The sequence below is a fragment of the Euphorbia lathyris genome, chromosome 6 (assembly GCF_963576675.1).
Source record: "Euphorbia lathyris chromosome 6, ddEupLath1.1, whole genome shotgun sequence".
NCBI classification, from domain to species: domain Eukaryota; kingdom Viridiplantae; phylum Streptophyta; class Magnoliopsida; order Malpighiales; family Euphorbiaceae; genus Euphorbia; species Euphorbia lathyris.
The window spans coordinates 88,645,305-88,665,181 of NC_088915.1; the positions used below are offsets into that span (position 1 = coordinate 88,645,305).

Consider the following 19,877-nt stretch of genomic DNA (forward strand, 5'->3'; position numbering starts at 1 on the left):
TGATTGGGCAAATTGATCCTGATTGCCAGGTTTGAGGGCTATTTTAACCCTTAATTCTGAAAACTCCACATAATTATGCCACATGTTAGAAATCGGGAGACATGAAAATAGGAAAAAAAATATTTTTTTACCGAAACATAGAAACATAAAATTTCCATTTTTTGAAGTGTCTGATAGCCCCTCAATTTGTTTAAAATGTCCAATAGTCCCCTCAACTTGCTTATAATGTAATAAATTAATTAATCGCTTGTTAAAAAGTAAGCTAGATGTGAAAGATATGTTGTACATGCCTTGAAATGTTATTACATAATTCACAAAATAGATTAAAAATATTAAAAAGGCAGTTCTTATTAGAACCCTGTACCCCGATCTTATTCGTTTTACTTTTCCAAAACATATACAACACACGTTACACATGCAATTTACTTTTTTTGTAACCGAATGATTAATTGAAAACATTTTATGCAAATTGAGGGGACTGTCGGACCAATTTAAGCAAGTTGAGAGGCTATTAGGACATTTCGAAAGTTTAGGATAAATGATGTATGAAATGACGTATTAAGCCATTTTTAAGGCAAAAAAATATAATTAAGCCCTTGAACTTTACCTGTTTTAAGGATCAAGCCCCTGATCAATTATTTTCCATATTGAGTCCTTAATCAATGATTTTGTTATGGATTTGACTCTTATTTAACTTTTTCGTCGACTTTAGGAGATGAGAAGATCGATTTGGCGATTCTAATGTTGAAAATCACAAAATGGAAAAGGAAAAAATCGAGTTTGGAAGAATATACTGGATATTAATTTCTATAATTTTGTTTTAGTTTTAAATATTTTATCTCTTCTAGTCAAAGAATTCTTATTTTTATTTGTCCATGTCAATAAAGCCAAATCGCCCTAAAAATGTATGCAGTCCAAATTCGACGGAAAAGTTAAATAAGGGCCAAAGCCATAATAAAATTATTGATCAGGAAAATAAATGATTAGGGACTTAATCCTTAAAACAGCTAAAGTTCAGAAACTTAATTATGCTTTTTGCCTTTTTTAACTAGATGTACAATTCACTTTTGTTAGACGATGCACTACCCGTCTCCGCTAAACGAGGGTCTAGAAAGGGGTCCCACCACAGGGTGTATTGGGAGCAAGCTTTCCCATAATTATGCCACATGTAATGAAAATAGGAACAAAAATATTTTTTACCAAAACATAGAAACATAAAATTTCCATTTCTCAAAGTGCCTAATAGCCCCTCAATTGGTTTAAAATGTCCCAATAGCCCTCTCAACTTGCTTAAAATGTAATAAATTATTAAAAAGTAAGCTCGATGTGAAAGATGTATTACACGTTCCTTGGAATGTTATTACATAATTCACATAATAGATTAAAATATATTAAAAAGGAAGCTCTTATTAGAACCCCGTACCCCGACTTTGTTCGTTTTACTTTTCCAAAGCGTGTGCAACACACCAACCACATGCAACTGAGTGATTAATTAACTACATTTTACACAAAATGAGGGGGTTATCGGGACAATTTAAACAAGTTAAGGGGTTATTAGGACATTTTGAAAGCTCGGGATAAATGATGTATGAAATGACATATTAAGCCATTTTTTTCAACTGAATGTACAATTCACCTTTATTAGACAGTAAAGGGCAGCGGGGTGTACTACGCGTCCCCGCTAAGCGAGAGTCCGGAGAGAGGATCCCACCACAAGGGTATATTGGGAGCAAGCCTTTTCCTGCCAATTTTTTGGCAAGAGGCCGCTCCTCATACTCGTAACATTAACCTCTCGGTCACACGACAACAACAACGTTTACCGACTACCAATTTGAAATGTATCATCCAGCAACACTACCAAGGATATGGTGGCTATGTCATACTAATTGTGAGAATCCAAGTTTAACAGTTCACTGCTGCTACGGCCTTTTGGTTCAATTGAAAGAGAATCCTATTAATTTTGTGTATATTATCAAGTACCTCAGTATATTATATTCACCTGCTCTAGGCCAAGTCCATTTGACGACGTCTATTCGTTTGCGAATCAACACTTCGGCTTCTTTGATCCGCAACGCTTATTAGAGCCTTTTGTCTATTTGCAGCACTCTCAATGTATTCAGACAAAGGAGGGAGGCCTACTTGTATTTGTTCGGCTTTATCCGTTTGTCCTGGAGGGAGGCCTACTTGTATTTGTTCGGCTTTATCTGTTTGTCCTCGAATAATCTATCAACGCCACGAACATATGCTTGTAAGTAAAACCATGTGTGTTTAGAAACTACGAGGAAATAGTTAGTCAGTTAGTTAGTTACCTTTGATGCCCATGATCGTTCAGCTTGTTGACACACATCCCTAATGTCGCGGCCAGACATGCTGAGCGTCGGAAATGCCAATGCACAAGTAATAAGCATGATTAGTGTGGATGTGGATATATCTTATGCTTTATATTTTGTCAAATGATGATCAAACAATTGTAATTTCAACTCAATCTCTGCACATGAACTAAAGTAAAACCGGTTCAAATCTCGTGCGAGGAAGCATTAAGATTACATATTGTGAAGGACATGATTTGTTAGAACTTACCCGTCTATGACACTAGCAAATTCCTCTGTCTCAGACTTCGTTAGATGCTTTGCATATTGAGCTATAATTTTCTCGCGGTTCAGTTGATCGGGAAGACCAAAAGTAATCATTGCATCAAACCGGCTGATACAACAAGGTAAAATATGTGAGACAACATGGTTTTATTCTTTGGGTAAAAAGCACCCACGGTCATTAAAGCAGAGGGTATTTAGGCCGATGTCACTAAAGCAGCTTTTAAGACAATAAAGTAACTAAAGTAGCACATCCCCGTCAATAAAGTCACTACACTCTCCACCAGGATGTTGACGTCAGCGACACGTCATAAACATGATTGGAGAAACAGTCATGTGGCAGCCATGTGGCTACTCCTCTAATCATGTTTATGACATGTCGTTGACGTCAGCATTCCGGTGGAGCAAGTTGCCAGATTCGGGCGTAGTGATTTTATTGACGGAGATGTGCTACTTTAGTGACTTTATTGACGAAGAATCTACTTTAATGACCATCGGTACAAATACCCTCTACTTTAGTGACTCTGCGCTTTTTACCCGGTTTTATCAACCGATTAGGGAAGAATATACTCTAGTTACCTGAGTAGTGCAGGATCAAGGTCTTGCTTTCGATTTGTTGCAGCAACAACAACTACTTTCTTTTTCTGTTCAAATCCATCAATCTGCAAGATTAATCAAATCATATTACATTCTCAATTGATGTAACTTGCATAATCTCTGTTCATGTCAAAAAAGGATTGATGTGTGGAAGAGGAGGGAAGGATGGGCCATAGTTGTTAAATCGAGATACTGACTCGTGACTCGAAATCCTCCTTTTATGAATCGGGACTCGTGAATCGAACTGAATCGTAAGATTCGGATCAAATTCAAAATATTATAAAAAATAAAATATTAGCCATGTTTAAAAATGCAATTTTAATATCCAAATAGAAATTATATCAAGTTATCAACCAAGAACTTAAGTTAAAATTCAAATCTAATGCAATCCTAAATTATAGAGAAGGACAGTTGAAGAGAACGAAGAAATAGAAGAAAAAACGAAAAGAAACAGAGAAAGATAAGGAAAGAAAGAGCTGGAATTTGTAAAGTCTACAGAGTCTCCTAGTTTTATTCCATAACTTTTTAGTTCTGCACAAGTTTTTTACATTTTTTAAATTAGAAACAGTTTTTTTTAATGGAGTTCATGAATCGATTGAATCGGTGGAGTGGACTCGGCCGATTCACCACCGATTCGGCTGATTCATGTCCGATTCTGTATGATTCCGAGTCGTACCATAGATACAACTCGAAATCAGACAGAATCGGATCAAATCGTCGACGATCCTAACAACTATGGGACAGGCTTTTTGGGATTTATCCGCTTCCTTTTGCGCACTCCACTTAAGCGCTGACAGATCCATGATTCATTGTCAGGGGATGCGCGTGTGTTTGTGGTGGTGTCTCGTGATTTATGGGTGCTAAATTGATCTATGGAATTTTCGACGTTTGGTGCTCAAGCCCCGATCCCTCCCTGCTCTTAAAAAACAAGCTAGAAATTTTCTTATAATATAAATTAACTGATAGAACGAGTAACTAAAAGAACATTGACTCGGTGCTACTCAAGCAAGTAAACGTAGGACAGAAAACGGAACTTTCAATGGCGTGTAGGGACGAATTCTTGGGTCTTTCTGAACTTCAAGTCATGAAAGAGTTACTGTGATGTGAAGAATTAACTAGTAAAACACTCGTCTCCAACATGTTCGCATTACCACCCATAAATATAGCAAGAACCATCGAGTGAAAATTTATCACTTATCGATTTATACATGACAAAACTCTCATTCTAATAGGTTGAAGAAAAGTAATATCCATTTTACCTGCCGCAATAAAACTGACAAAATTCTACGTGTAGCTTCATGCATTTCAGTATCACGAGCAATAGCAAAAGCATCAACCTGTAAACATGTCAAAAACAAAGATATTTTCATTTGCGTTGCATAGCTTGTACTTCACACGAGGTTGTGAGAAACTACCGCGTAATGAAACATAAAACAGAAAGAAAGCATAACCATATGAGCTCAACTAACTTCTGTATCATGTTATAATGTTACCTCGTCTAGAAATACGATGCCACCATTAGGAAGCTCATTAGCGAGAGCAAAAACTTTTGCAAACAGTCGTTCACTTTCGCCAAAGTACTTTGATACAACAATCTCAAGGGGCACATATAGCAATGGGACACCCTGTCAATGAGCAAATTATGCGCACCGGATTAGTATTAGACTATGCAGAAACATACATAGAATTGATAATTCATGGAGTATCAGGAAGATTCAGAAATATTAGTATCCTAATCAATCCGTTGTGTCACTAAATAATATTCCCCAACATTCACAGCCTATGATGCACGGAAACTCTTCGTGACAAGCATGTCACCGTTCCCATGTGGGAAACGGAAACTCTCGGAAACTGATATGAAACGTTTCTGGTCCTAATTACCCAAAATATGAAACGCATCTCTCAGATTCTGGAAATTCAAACTTCTATTTTGCAATTCCTATTCAGTCTAAGATTAGGAAAATTGAAACTTCCTATTTGACTGATAATTCCTCCTTCAATTTAAAGAACTGACCTATATTTCTTTCGCCTATAATCCTTGTCTCTTAAATCTCGATTGAACTTGGACTTTCTTCATCTTGTTATTTGTTCTTGTTTTTTTAAATAGATTATTATATTTTTAATATTTACACGTTTCCCCACGTTTTATGTTTTTCGAAATTATGCTTCTCGGGGTCCATTTCCATATCCGTATCCATTTCCGTGCAACATAGTTCACAGCAAATATGCCTTCTAAGTGAGAGAGAAAGGAATGCAGTTCAAAGAACAACATGTGACGTTCTTAAAGACACCGTATAAGTTACCTAAAATAAAAAAGTCCTGAAAAATCCTAATCGCTACACCTCAAATTTCAGGAACTTCGAAAGTTCATTCACTTAAAGTTTAAACTATGAGAATATTCCCAAATGGACCAATACTTCGTCAATATAATCAAATCAAAACTCCAGTTATTGTAGCATTGGTGGCTCACCGCTTGATTAGCAATAACTCGTGCACAAGATGTCTTTCCTGTACCTGGAGTTAATTACAAACTGTTAGTCAGATTGCTCGTTTATGAACTAAGCAGAGCTCTCAGTACAGTATAGATTTACTAATCATATAAACTAGCCCCCTTTTATTCACGTTAAACATGGAAAATAAGTCCATTTACTAGTACTATATTTCTTGTCATACATATATTTGAAGAACTTAAGTTTAGATGAAATTCATCTACTTCCAAGTATAATACGAAAGACTGGTATTAAAATTATAATCCCTAGGTGAACAAAACATGCCGATTAGGTGAATTCATTCATTTGATATGATGTGACCTCTCTTTGAAACCCCATGATAAATAACTAAAAGTTCATAATTGTTCAATATTATGGGTAAGGAGCAGGTCTAATAAATTTTAATCCTATTTTTACACAATTATAACAGGATCTCTAGAGTGGCTGTCCCTAGATGTTTGATTCCCTTTAACGGGTTTAAAAGCTGGAAAAACTAAAAAGCAGGCTACAAATTATTGTCACAACAAGTGAATATTTTTTTTAGAAAAAAAAAAGCAAATAAAGATTTTTTGGTCTCTGATAGAAGACAAACCTGGTGGACCTTCAAAAAGCACTGCTCGAGGTCTATTTGACTCAAACTTTTGCCGAGTGCCACGAGCAATATCATCATATACATCAGGACTATGAAGAGCCAACAATATTGTATCTTCTATTTCTCTAGCCAGTTGCAGAAAAGTATTGATAAGTGAATTTGCTATGACCAGATACATGATAGTTATACACCTCTAGCGACACCATATAAGTTTGAGTAAATTAGAAAGTGTCATGAAAACTTATTATATGAAAATAGAGTAAATTAGAAAGTGTCATGAAAACTTCATAATCTCAGTACTTTTGGATGTCAACTGTTACTCATATTGCATATACTGACATCCAAAGTTTCAATATGGTTTCTTGCTGCAAAAATTGCTTTGAATATGGTCATGCCTTAAAATATTGGGCTTCAGATTATTGTAATATTGCCAAAAGGTTCATAAAAAATATTAAGGAAAGATTGATATGTATGGAAACAACCCCTGTTCTTTCACTTTTTGTCAAACTGGTACCTGAAAAAAAAAAAAAAATTGTCCAAAAGGGGATTGAGGTTTTCGTTTTGCTAAAAACAAGGATTGTTTAGTTTGACACTATAAAAATGACGGTTAAAACATTCATTTTCTCTCTCCTCACCAAACAACACCTAACTGACCTCAAAATTAAAAAGCTGAATAATTAAAGTTGCTTAGAATATCATCAAGTTTTTTTTCAATTTTGAGGTCGTCAACGCTCATTTTAATTTTGAGGTCCTTGTTTTTAGTAAAGCAAAAAACCCCAGACATCTATTAGTCGCAAATGAAAACCTAAGTCAGGTACCAGTTTGACAAAAAGTGAAAGCACACGAGTTTTTCTTTTGGACTTTACCCTTTTAAGTATTGAATATTATAAGTGCTGAAAGTACAAATGATGCAACTGTTTGATAAATACTAAAAATAAGTACACAATATAAAAATATTAGTTGAAATGTTCAGCTTAAAACTTTAAGTTAAATATTTTGACTTATCAAAATAAGTGATTTTTAACTTAATTGAACCTTTTAACTGATTAAAAAATTGAAAGTTATCAAACACATAAATGCTTAAACTATTAAATTAAGTGATTTGATTGGTTATCAAACAAGGCCTAACTAATTTGATCAAATTTGTTATAAAGAATGTGCAATGCACATTCGAGTTACTTACCTTTTTTGTTGATCATACCCAGCAATGTTATCCCAAGATATATCAGTGTTTGAAGAATTTGCAAGTGGTTTACTAAGTCCATATATTTTTACTCCCATTGACTCCAGCGCTGAAACTGTTTTTTCCGCAGATGGCATCCGAGTAGTCCCTCCACCTGGCTTTATTTCTAAATTCGACAATCTCCCTCCAGCTAATTGTAAACTAGAGACGAGAGCATCGATCTCTGTAGTGCTGAAGCTCCCACTTTTCATAAATTCAATTTCCTGCAACAAAGAATAAACACATAAGCAGCATTATTCAATACAATAAGCAAAAGAGATTTCCAGAAATCAACTGACGGGTTTATCTGTGCTGATGAGCGAACGAAATAAGAGCACACATAGATCTCCCTCAGGTGTATTTATTTCTACAGACTGCTCAGGTGTATTTATTTCTACAGACTGCTCAGGTGTATTTATTTCTACAGACTGCTCAGGTGTATTTATTTCTACAGACTGCTCCTTATCCTGAGTAGTACTCTTCTGTTTTTCTGGACGCTTAAGTGTTAGTTGCCAGGCAACTGCACTAGAATTTCATGAAAACAAAGAGAATTATCAAAATCTGAGATACTAAGGAATAAAAATCAAACATAACTCTTCATAAACTATAGTCAATGAGAACTTGGTTTCGTTAGACCTGTCCCAAGCATGCAAGAGCATGTCTGAACCACCACCGCGCTCATCAACCTTCAGACCAAGATTCGTAACCAGGTTGGCAATCAACTGTGGGACATCACATGAGTGGGAAATTTGAAACTTGACGGTGACCTATGACATAGCATACACTACAGTTAGTAATATGTTAGCAGTAAACTTAACATTGATTATTAGATAAATTTACATTGCAGTGAACAATGTATTAAATGATAAAAAACAGCTAATTCAATTAGCATCCAGAAGGAGTCTACACATTGGTATATGTGTTTTGAACTCTCAAGAACAACGCATGCTGAATCTAGAACAAAGCATATCTTTCTAAGGATGATTAGTTCATAATAAAGTGTAATAACCTTTTGACCCTTGACAGCCACTGTAAAACGGGGGTAAGAGCCGAACTTCACCCCTTTACTTTTGAGCAAACTTTCAATTCGCTTTCTCTCTTTCTTGGCGATCTCCTCCAAATCCTCGAAATTTGAAGGAGATTCTGAAGGTTCAGTAGAAGCCTGCAGGAATCTAAGTTTCAAAAAGAGAACCTCTGCAAACTCTAAATTCATTTCCACAAACACCGATCAACTGATGGTACAAAGTAGTTCGTTTAAAACCTGATCGTTATCCGAATAAGCCACTTGCAACGTTCCAGCTCCAAAGAAACAAGCTAAAACAGCAGGAAGCATAGAGCGCACTGTTTCATCTCTCGGCAGCAACAATGGCGTTTGAATTTCGGGGCCAATGTGGTGAAAATGAGACTCTGTATTCCACCGTTATAACAACAAACACTAAAATCAATTAATCGTTTATCCTATACCTCAATTATACCAACAAGATTGATAATCCAAGTCCACAATTAACCAAGAAAGCCAATAATCAAATTCAAAGTAAGCAATTACAACAAAATGAGAGGAGCTTACGATGATTGAGACGGCGGAGGAGGTAGTTTGAGCGGCTACTGGTGGGGTTTAGGGTTTTACGGTAGGCGGTTCCACCACGCCATGCCCGTACTATTTTCCCCAAAGTTGCCATGGGTGCTTTGCGTAAGCTGTGGGGGAAATAAGCGTGACTGTAAAATTTAGTAAACAGAAACACTAACAAAAAGCATGCCTTAAATTATTTATTTTTTATAAAATAAAAACAAATCTTAAATATTTTATTCCAATAAGGTCCAAAAAAATTAGATTTATTAAGTACCGAAATTTTACTCATGACGTTGCCAAATAAGATTAATATTATTCATATCTAATAGAAATTTAAACCGACTCACATTGAATCTTCCAAATAAATTTGTCAATAAATAGAAATAGTTTCGTGTATTTTGACAGATTATTTATAATTATTTCAAAATAAGCAATTACAACAAAATGAGAGGAGCTTACGATGATTGAGACGACATAGAGATAGTTCGAGCGGCCAGCAATGGGGTTTAGGGTTTTAGGGTAGGCGGGTCCATGCCATGCCCGTGCTATTTTCCTAAAATTGACATGGTTACCTTGTGTGGGATGTGAAAAAATGAGGGTGACCTATCGCTTGGATATTATGAATGGTCTGTTTATGGGCTCGAGTACTTTGCACGAGTTACCGGTCTTTTTGACGGATCATGTTGAGGGGTGCCACGAAGAGGCTACCTAACGATTTGCTCCCTCATGGGTGGATGAATGGATTGCCCTCGAGGAAGGACGAGTTTGAAATCTTCCAAATGATCATGTCCTCGGATGAAAGTGTGCATGGCGGAATTACCGTAAGACCTTTCTAATGCAGATGACACCAAGTTTATTGATCCCGCACGGTAACGCATCATCGTGTTCCAGAAAATGTTCTGTAGGAGCGTGATTAAGAAGATTCTTGCTAACTGGAATCTCCCCATCACTCATGAAGGGAAAGCTTGCCTATACCACCAGTAGACAGACCATAACATTGATAAGTGTCGGGCCTGGAGGAAGACCTATCAATAACCCATTGATAGTGGGGTGCTTCATACTCCTGATGAGGACATGCAATGATTGCGCTTGTGGCCAGCGGGAGACGTTTTCTCGTCATCCTTTTGTGATGTTAGTTGTTCTCTTTTTTGTAAAAGGGGTGTTTATAAAAGTGCTTGTCAAAAGAACAAATGGAATGTTTATTCTGTGTTTCTTTTGAGTTTTCATGTTCTTTTTAAGTTTATTCTCTTGCATCGCTTTTATTCGAGTTCTCTTCGGGTTTCCACGCTCGTATTGTCGAGGACGTGTCGTGGTACCATTCATTCGAGAAGTAAGTTTTTACATGATGGGTGCTCGTATTCATGAGGACATGTCATGGTACTGTTCTCATTCAAGAAGTGGGTTTTCAAATGGTGGGTGCTCATATTCACGAGAACACACCATGGTACCATTCTCAATCGAGAAGTTGGTTTTTAGATTATAGGTGCTCGTATTCACAAGGACACACTATAATACTATTATCATTCAAGAAATAAGTTTTTAGATGGTGAATGCTCGTATTCATGAGGACACGCCATGGTACCATTCTCATTCGAAAAGTGGACTTCGAGTTAAGCCATGATTTATGTAAATCATTTTTTCTTTTTATTAATACAATTTTCTCAAGATATGTAAATTCCATATGTTGGGAAAGAGTCTCCCATTTAATCTTGATAACATATATGGGCCCTTAGTTAGAGTTTCTATGACAACATAAGGTCCCTTCTAGTTTTTCCCTAGTTTTCCATTTCCTAAGGGAGATTCAAAAGTGGTGGCATCTCGGAGGACCATGTCACCCACGTGGAACTAGCGATCCCGAACTCATTTGTTATATTGTTGGGCCATTTTTTGCTTGGAGGCTTCCATTTTCATTAGTGTTTACATGTGAGTCTCCTTCAGGCAGTCATTAGCATTTTTCAAGGCGTTGGCATTTACCTCTTCCTTGTATTTGAGTACTCAGTGTGTCTTGAGTGTGACTTGCAAGGAGAGCATACACTCGATGTTGTAAGCTAAGGAGAAAGGTGTTATTCTGGTGAACGAATATGGATGGCCTAATATGACCAGGGCAGTGAGTTGCAGTGATCGGCCCATGCTCCCTCGATATCGAGCATGCATTTCTTGATCTCTTGGAGGACCATTTTGTTTGTTACTTCTGCAAGGATATTTTTGTGAGTGCATGACTCAAGTAACGTTGTTGAATTCCTCAATTAGCTCTAAACTTCTTGAAAGGCGGGAAATCAAAATGCATTTTATTATAGGTTAACATGTATGACGAATCTTGTATCGAGTTATGATGCTTTTTCTTGCATGAAAGTTATGGCCTTATTTGTTGCTATAGTTATCACTACCTCGCTTCGACCCACCTTGTGAAGTGGTCGATGTGTACTATAACAAATCACTTTTTCCTTGTGATACGTAATGGGCCTAAAATATCCATTCCTCATAAGGCGAAGGGCCAAGGGAACTTATCCCCTTCATGGTTAATGAGGGCAGGTTGTATGTGTTGGCATGGAGCTAACAATTAACATAATGGTGAACCAGCTTAGCAACGTCTTTATCCATAGTGTTCCAATATCATCCATGTAATCGCGTCTTTCGAGATGTTATTTTGGCTCCTTAGTATGATCATAGACTCCTCCATGTATCTCTCATATGACTCATCTTCTTTAGAAATAAATTTGAGCCATGGATGGCTTATGGATATTTATTTATATAGAGATATTTTACGTACAACTTTGCCACGACATGCGGACAACTGTTAGCTCTTCCTCTTTGTTTTCGGGGAGTTTTCCATCGACTAGATAACAAATGGTGGATTGTTTCCAGTCGTCTGTGTGGAGATCTACTGAATAAAAAAAACATGACTTGAGCTTCTGTTATGGATGGGAGGTCCATTTATTCAACAATCGGCTCTTACTTATATGGCTCGATGGTTGTTGTTGCTACCAATGCAATTGCCTCCTAGTTTTCTTCTCGAGGCACTAATGTAAGTCGAGGTTTCGTGTCTTTATTTGAGCAAGTCGAGCAATGTTTGAGATTTTTCCATGTACTTCATCATGATCAGATGCTTAGCCTTGTACGCATTGTCCATATAGTTGACGACTAGTTTGGAGTCATTGTATATTGTTAGAGGTCCTCATATTACAACTAGTGCCAATTTAAGGCACGTTATTAAGGCTTTATATTCCATTTGGTTGTTTTTTGCTACAAAGTTTAGGCGGATGGCATATTTGAGGTGAAATTGGTTTGGTCCTCTCAATAATATTCTCGGTCATTATCTTTCTTGACTTGGGGACCCATCAATGGAAATATTCCATTCCAACGTTGATAAGGTCTGTTTAACTAGTCTACTTGTGTGGCTCGATGTGAAATTGATGATGAAGTCCAACAAGTCTTGGGCTTTAATTGTTGTTCGGAGCTCAAAGAGGATGTCAAACTGAGATATGTGTATAGCTTATTCTGTGATGCTATAGGAAACATCGGGGCCTTTGTATTTCCTTTCACAGTGAGAGTGTAGGCACATAGTTGCGTGTACTATGGTTATCAAGGCCTTCTCGATGAGAGAGTACCTTAGTTCTTCCCCTTTCAACACTATACTTAAATAATAGATAGGAAAAATCTCAGTCCCTTCCATTCTTATTAGGACGATTACCACAGCTTTCTCTGCTATAGAGTGATCAATTGGTTACATTTTATGAAAGTTGAAGAGCTATTTGGACATTTTATGCAAGTTCAAGAGCTATCGAGATACTTTACAAGTTTATAGGGCCAGTCAACTTTTTTTAGACAAATTCAGGAGGTAAATAATGTGTTAAGCTTTTACAAATTTAACTCAAATTTTATTTAAAACTTGATTTTCTTTTATTTATATGTGTAATTGTTTCTTTTATGAACCTCTGGCTCTTTCTTTTATAAAATAATAAGGGGGCGTTTGGTTCGGGGTCTTTAGGAATGAGAATGGGAGGGTTTTATTCCCTTTGTTCTTGTTTGTTTAAAAAAAAAACTCATTCCCTTTACCTATTTTAGATTATGGGTTTACCCCACTTTAGATTAAGCCATTACCCCAAACCATGTAGGGAATTGGATTCCCTTTACCCTATTCCTTTTCCTAAACATATCCAAACATATAGGGGAATTAATGCTTATTCATTTCCTTTCCTTTAGTTTCCCTTTCTTGATTCCTTTTCCCTTACCCCTTGGAAAGATTGAAAAAGATTGTGATAATATCTAGGAAAAGGTAATAAGAAGGTTTATATACTAAAGAATTATATATTTGCATGCACATTATGAGTTATACATTTAGGTTTAATAGATTTGTTGTATTTATATTTGGCACAAAACTTCAACTATCCAGAATTTTCAAAAATTTCAAACCATTATTTCAATTTTATTCAATAATCCTTTATTCTTATCTGATTCTATTTAATAACCATCTATTATTATCTAATTGCATTTAATAACCTCAAAGGTTTCAAATACCCCGTGAACTTTCAAAAGTTTCTAATTATTTGTCTATTTGGTATTTTCTTTTTGATATGTGGCAAATACTTTGACACGTGGCGAAGCGTGTCTCTTAATTTCTTCATCCAAGAAATTTTATTTAGATATAAGAGGTTATCGAATGCAATTGGATAAAAATATATAGTTGTTGGCGATATTTTTGGAATATCCCGATTTCAACCTTGGTTTTTGCGAGTGATTGTATAGGCATACCAGGGAAGTTAATTCCCAATTGATTTTTAATATAGATTGTGCGCCAAACTTCTAACAATTAACAATTGGGTGAAGGATGCAAGGATTGATAAAAAATTATTCTTGGATTCCTAGTTCCACTATAGAAAGCTTAATTAGCTAAAGCAATGGTGACTAAAATGAAATCAACACAAGGATTTGAGATTTTTTTTCTTTTTATTGATTTTGCAAATATTTTGTGATTACAGATGATAAAAATTGGAAACGAAAGCAATAATTACAAGTGGAAGAGTATGTTAATTTCGTGAATAAATTACGTTTGACAAAACAATTAATCGTAAGAATGGAATATTGACAAAACTGAAATTGAAATTAACAAACTTGGAATTGACTTGGGTTGATGAATTGTCTGTGTCTGTAGTTGAAAATTAGCCTCGTATTATGTATGATAACTGTTGTGATTGATTGAACGGAGAATTTGTATGAAATATGAACTAACAGTTGGGATTTGTATTTAAGGATGCTTCTGAGCTTTTGGAGAACATGACAATGGTGACTTAATGAGAAACTTAAATTTAAGCAAATTTGAAGGCTTGGGAATGAAATTAAAGACTTAAGGATGAAAATTAAAGTTTTAGAACAGAGCTTGATCGCTTAGGAAGAACGGATTTGGAAGAACGACTTCAGAGGAAACACTGAGTTTTGCTGTAGAGATTGATTGAATGTTGGTTGCGGTTTGGAATGATGGTTTGAGGTCCTATTTATAGCAAATAATCCAAGTCTCATGTCCCATGATTTTCTATTTTTGCTCTCATTAATTGCCAGTATTGATAATGCAGAGTTTGAGGGTCAAGAAATGTGGGTAGTGAACAACTTAACGTTGAGAAAATGGTATACAGGTCACCGTCTCACCGAGACCAAGACACGTCTCACCGAGACCTAACCATGTCTCGGCGAGACCTAACCATGTCTCGGCGAGACCTACCATTTCGTTGGAAAAAAATATTTTTCCAGGAGTAGGTCTCGCCGAGACCTAAACCCGTCTCGTTTAGACCTAGTAAAAAAAAATTTAATTATTTTTCATTTTTTGTTTATTTTTGCTATTTTTTGATATTATAATGAAAAATGATTTTTCCTTATTTTTGATATTTTAATGAAATAAAAACTATTTTTTATTTTCACCCCAAAAAATGGTTATTTGAAACTTTTGAAAGTTCATGAGACAGTCGAAGGTTTGGACAAAGTATATGGGCAACAAATGTATTGGGCCTTTAATATAGGAACTCGTCATGATTATATATTTGCTTAAAATCTAATTTGATTAAATGGATCATGTCATATTAACTCTTAACAAATTACCAGAGTAAATCAACACGACTAGTTTATGGATTATGGTAGGTTTTTTAATTATGGTTTAAAAAATATTTTCTCTACATCCAATTGTTTCCATTATTAATTATTTCCAAAATTTCATTTCTTTCAAACCTTTCCCTATGAATTTGAAAAACTAGCCGTTATATTTAAAAAACTAGCCGTTATATTTGAAATTCCAACAACTATATTTCTTTCTTCTCTCCCTATATAAACATATTGATTTGAAAAATTTGCATAAGATTTATAACACTTTTATAAGATTTAGAAGAATATGACAAGTGGACATCGTTGTGCAGCTTGCAAGTGTTTAAGAAGAAGATGTGCGTCTGATTGCATTTTCTCACCTTATTTTCCTGTTCAAGATCCTCAAAAATTCGCTTGCATTCACAAAATCCATGGCGCTAGCAATGTTGCAAGGTTGCTTCGGGTAATTTAATAATAATAATAACAATAATAATAATAATAATTTGTTCACGAATATTTGCTAATTAATTAACAAAATGGTGAGAAAACAGGGAGTTCCTCCTGATCTAAGAGCAGCAACAGTGGATTCATTGCACTATGAGGCGCAATGCAGAATTGAAAATCCTGTCTATGGCTGTGCTGGAGTAATCTCCAATTTGCAAGAACAAATACATGTTGCGGAAAACCAACTGGCCAAAACTAGAGCTGAAATGGCTATTCGTTTTGCTCCTTAATTTCATCGAAGTCATATGCTTCCGTATTAATAAAATAATCATATCATGAATTATTCTTCCTCGTTTTTTAAATAAATATATGTGACTTTATTGATAAATTATTAACAATATATTTTTGTATGGTTATCATTCCGAAAAGCTAAAAGCGTTATGAGAGACTTAGTTATTATCACCATCGTAAATTGAATCCATGTAGAACTATCATAGAAATCACTTTTTTACCGCTAAATTCATCTTCGGAACGAGAGTTAATACTCTGAATATATCCTAAGAATATGAACGAAGCATGACTTAATTTTTTTTTCCTCAAAAAACTAAGCGTGACTTAATTCTTTTTAGAGATAAACTAACTTTGGCAGTCATGAATAATTTTATTCTTAATGCTGATAGTAAATAACAATTTTACCCCTAATGTTTATTATAGAACATATATATTTTGTTCGTTATTTTGCATTAGTTACATATCAATTGGTTCTAAAAAAGAGGTTTCACATTTTTTATTTAATAATAGAATTGGAATTACTATTTTTAAATTCCGTAAAATATCTGTATTTTTTTATCCAACTCGTACAAAATATAGTATAATTTTAATTTTTTTTCATGTCTAGATGACAAGATTTATGACTGACAACATAATTTAATAAATAATTTCTCAAATTGACCGAACTTGCCTAGTTAGGAGTAAATTTACCATTTGCTTTCAACACGAAAGGTAAAATTACACCATTTTAAACATTAAAGATAAAATTCCTCTTAACTATCAATCTAAGAGTATTTTTGCACTTTTTTTTTTGTAAATAAAAACAAAGCTTAATATTTTTATTTTTATTAGTTCCTTTTCGTTTCGTTTCTTTTGTGTATCATTCATTTTTATTAGGGTAAATAGTTTATTAGTCTACTCTTTTACATAACACACTGTTTAGTCCCTTTATTTTAAAAAACACATTTTAAGGTCTCTATCTTTTGTCAATATGAACTCTTTGGTCCTTTTATCTTTTTTTTTTTAGATTTTTAACCGAACATATCTTAACTTTCAGGATAACCGTGTTACATTACAAAATAGTCATGTTACTTTGTTATTTTCTGTCTGTCTGTTTATGCCAAATGTAACGGTTAAAAATTTAAAAAAAAAATAGACAGAATGACCAAATGGTTAATAATGACAAAAGATAGGGACCTTACAATATTTTTTTCAAAATAAAAAGACTAAATAATGTGTTAGATAAAAAGGAGAGAACTCTATTCCATTCCTTGGAAAAAAAAAACTTTCATCTCCCTCATCTTCTTCTCTTCTCTTCCCATGTGTCAAAGTCTCCTGTTTTGTTGATCTACTGTAAGGAGGACGAAGGAAGTTTGTCTTCCCTTTTCCTCCTTCCACCTGGTTAGGTTTCGGTGTTTTTTGTTATTAATTTTTTTTTGTATTATCATATATTTTTATCAGATTTCTTTATCTGTCTGAATTGTATCTGCTCTCTATTATTCTGTCGTTTATACCTTTTTCGGATTTAGCAAGAACGGAAACGGTTTATCTTATCCGTTGATCAATAAATCTGCATGGTTGCAAAAAAAAAAAAAAAGATTCAGATCTGAATGTTCGGAATAGCATAAAGGATGAAATATGATTTGCAGATGCTTTTCTACATATTTGGATTTACGAGAAGCATATGTTATATTGTTATTTGATGTTTTTTTTATACCTTTTATGGTTTTCTTTGCTATTTGTAGTCGTTTTCATCCATTTGTGGATCTTGTATTGGCTTTAGCTTTTATTACTTGTATTTTGTTTGTTGTACTTCTTCTTTCATCTAATGAAAATACAAGCATTTTTCTCAAAAAAAAATGAGAGGACTAATAAATTATTTACCTTTTTATTATTATTAATTCAAATTATCTCGTGTGAGTTAATTTTTAAATATAATAGAGAGATATAAATAAGCCAAGCCATATTATAATTTGGGAAATTCATTTCACTTTTAAAAAACTTTGGTTTCAATTACGTCAAACTAATAAAATTATTGGTTTTAAAATTTATGAAATAAGGTCTAGAATTTTTAAAATAGAGTATAAAAATATATTTTATTTATTATATATAGAAAATAGTGACATATTGAAAATTAATTTTGATGATATGATTTAATTGCAATTTTGTGACCAATTATAATATTCATGTAAAAAGTCCTATTAATTTTAAATGTCATAATATCTAGTTGGCACTCTAAACTTTCAAAGTTAAGTATCATCTTAAACTATCAATATCATCAATCAGATCTCTCAACTAAGCAAAAATCATCAATTGAGTCCCCATCTTAAGCAAAAGTAGCAATTGAGTCCTCATCGAAAATCATTCGGTTGAACAGTTTCAAGTTGTCTTCCCCAAACCCAAAACAAAGATCATTAGAGTCTATATCAAACAGTCGCAATTTCTGATTTTAGGATATGACAATGACTCAATTGATAATTTTTGCTTAGTTTAGAGACTTAATTGATAATTTTAATAGTTTAAGGTCCTAATTAACTTTGAAATTTTAGTTTAAGAGGTCAAATGGATGTTTTGCCATTTTAAATTGGCAAAAAGTATCCCGAGGCCCATAATCTTTTATTTTATTTTTTTTGTTTAATAACATTGATCTTTTGTTTAGATATATTAAGCTCATACTTATTTACTTCTGGTAACATTAAATCATTACTTGTCAAATTAGTTAGTTGGGAGTCTAATTTAGTTAAAAATATGTTATTTAATTCATCGGTGTTTGAAATTATCGTTTTTACAGTTCATAATATGGTTTTTATAGTTTTCCTATAGTATTACACATGTTAAAAACTACTTTCAAACTGTTGAAAATACAAATTTCGAATGTATGTGAAATAAATAATACTCTGTTAACTGAGTTTTATATCCAAAACTAACTTTTTTAGTCATTAAGAGCTTCATATGATCGAAAATAAAAGATCATACATTCAATATGTCCACATAAAAAACCAAAAACTTAAGGAACCAAAAAAAATTAAGGATGTCAAAATACTTTTTACCTTTTAAAATTTATAAACTAGATAAAAATGTATTTAATAATAATAATTTTGGTTTTGAACCAAATTTTGTTCATTTATTAAAAAAAATCATGAGTTTTGTGATTGTTGAATTTGATTTTCTCATGGTAATTAGATGTATAGAGTCATGCAGTTTGAGGTTATGTTTGGGATAATGTGCAAAAATACTCCTAACGTTTATAGTCAGAAGTAATTTTATCCCTGCTGGATAATTTTACCTCTAACGTTGGCAAGTTGTGTCGATTTTAGATATTATTATAAAACACATATTTTGTTCCTTATTCTGCATCAATTGCATATCAGTTTTTTTTAAAAAGATTCATATTTTATGTGATTTAATAATTGAATTGGAGATTAATATTTATAAATTTGGTGAAATATTTTGATTTTTTTGTCCAACTCGTACAATAGACCGTATATGTTTTATTTTTTAGTTTTTCAAGTCTAATCACATGTTTATGATCTATTACTAATGAGTGATAAAATGACTCACACGTGAAGTGTAGATGACAAGATTCATCACCGAGAAGACAGTAATGAATTATTTCTTAAATTAACCCAACTTGATAATGTTAGGGTAAAACTTCTCTTGGGTACTAACGTTAGGAGTAAAATTGCACTACTCTTAACGTTGGCAGCCAAGAACAATTTTACCACTAATATTGACAACTTGGATCAATTTTCGACATTTTATAAAACACATATATTTTGTTCCTTATTTTGCACCAATTGCACATAAGTTGATTTTAAAAAAATCATATTTTTTGTAATTTAATAATAGAATTGAAGATTAATATTTTTAAATTCGGTGAAATATTTGAAATTGTTTTGTCCAACTCGTACAAAATATAGTATATTTTAAATAAATAAATATTTTTTTTCACATTTTTTTTTAAAATTTGCGCAATGCGTTTACATTAAAGAAGAAAGAAAAATCCCCACCAGATCCGGATGTGATTCGAACC

The 19,877-nt window shown here is 33.8% G+C and overlaps 1 protein-coding gene across 1 annotated transcript; it reads right to left on the bottom strand.

Moving 5' to 3' along the window:
• Positions 1 to 1,585: 1,585 nt before the first annotated feature.
• On the bottom strand, positions 1,586 to 9,212 carry LOC136233565 (uncharacterized). Its single transcript, XM_066023269.1, has 14 exons — positions 9,059 to 9,212; positions 8,753 to 8,898; positions 8,501 to 8,653; positions 8,128 to 8,258; positions 7,791 to 8,016; positions 7,453 to 7,715; positions 6,270 to 6,394; positions 5,659 to 5,702; positions 4,682 to 4,813; positions 4,448 to 4,525; positions 3,171 to 3,253; positions 2,581 to 2,703; positions 2,310 to 2,370; positions 1,586 to 2,223 (listed from the first exon to the last, which is right to left on the bottom strand). Exons 1-14 carry the CDS (start codon positions 9,168 to 9,170, stop codon positions 2,005 to 2,007), a joined length of 1,896 nt encoding a protein of 631 aa, XP_065879341.1. The 5' UTR covers positions 9,171 to 9,212; the 3' UTR covers positions 1,586 to 2,004.
• Positions 9,213 to 19,877: the final 10,665 nt, after the last annotated feature.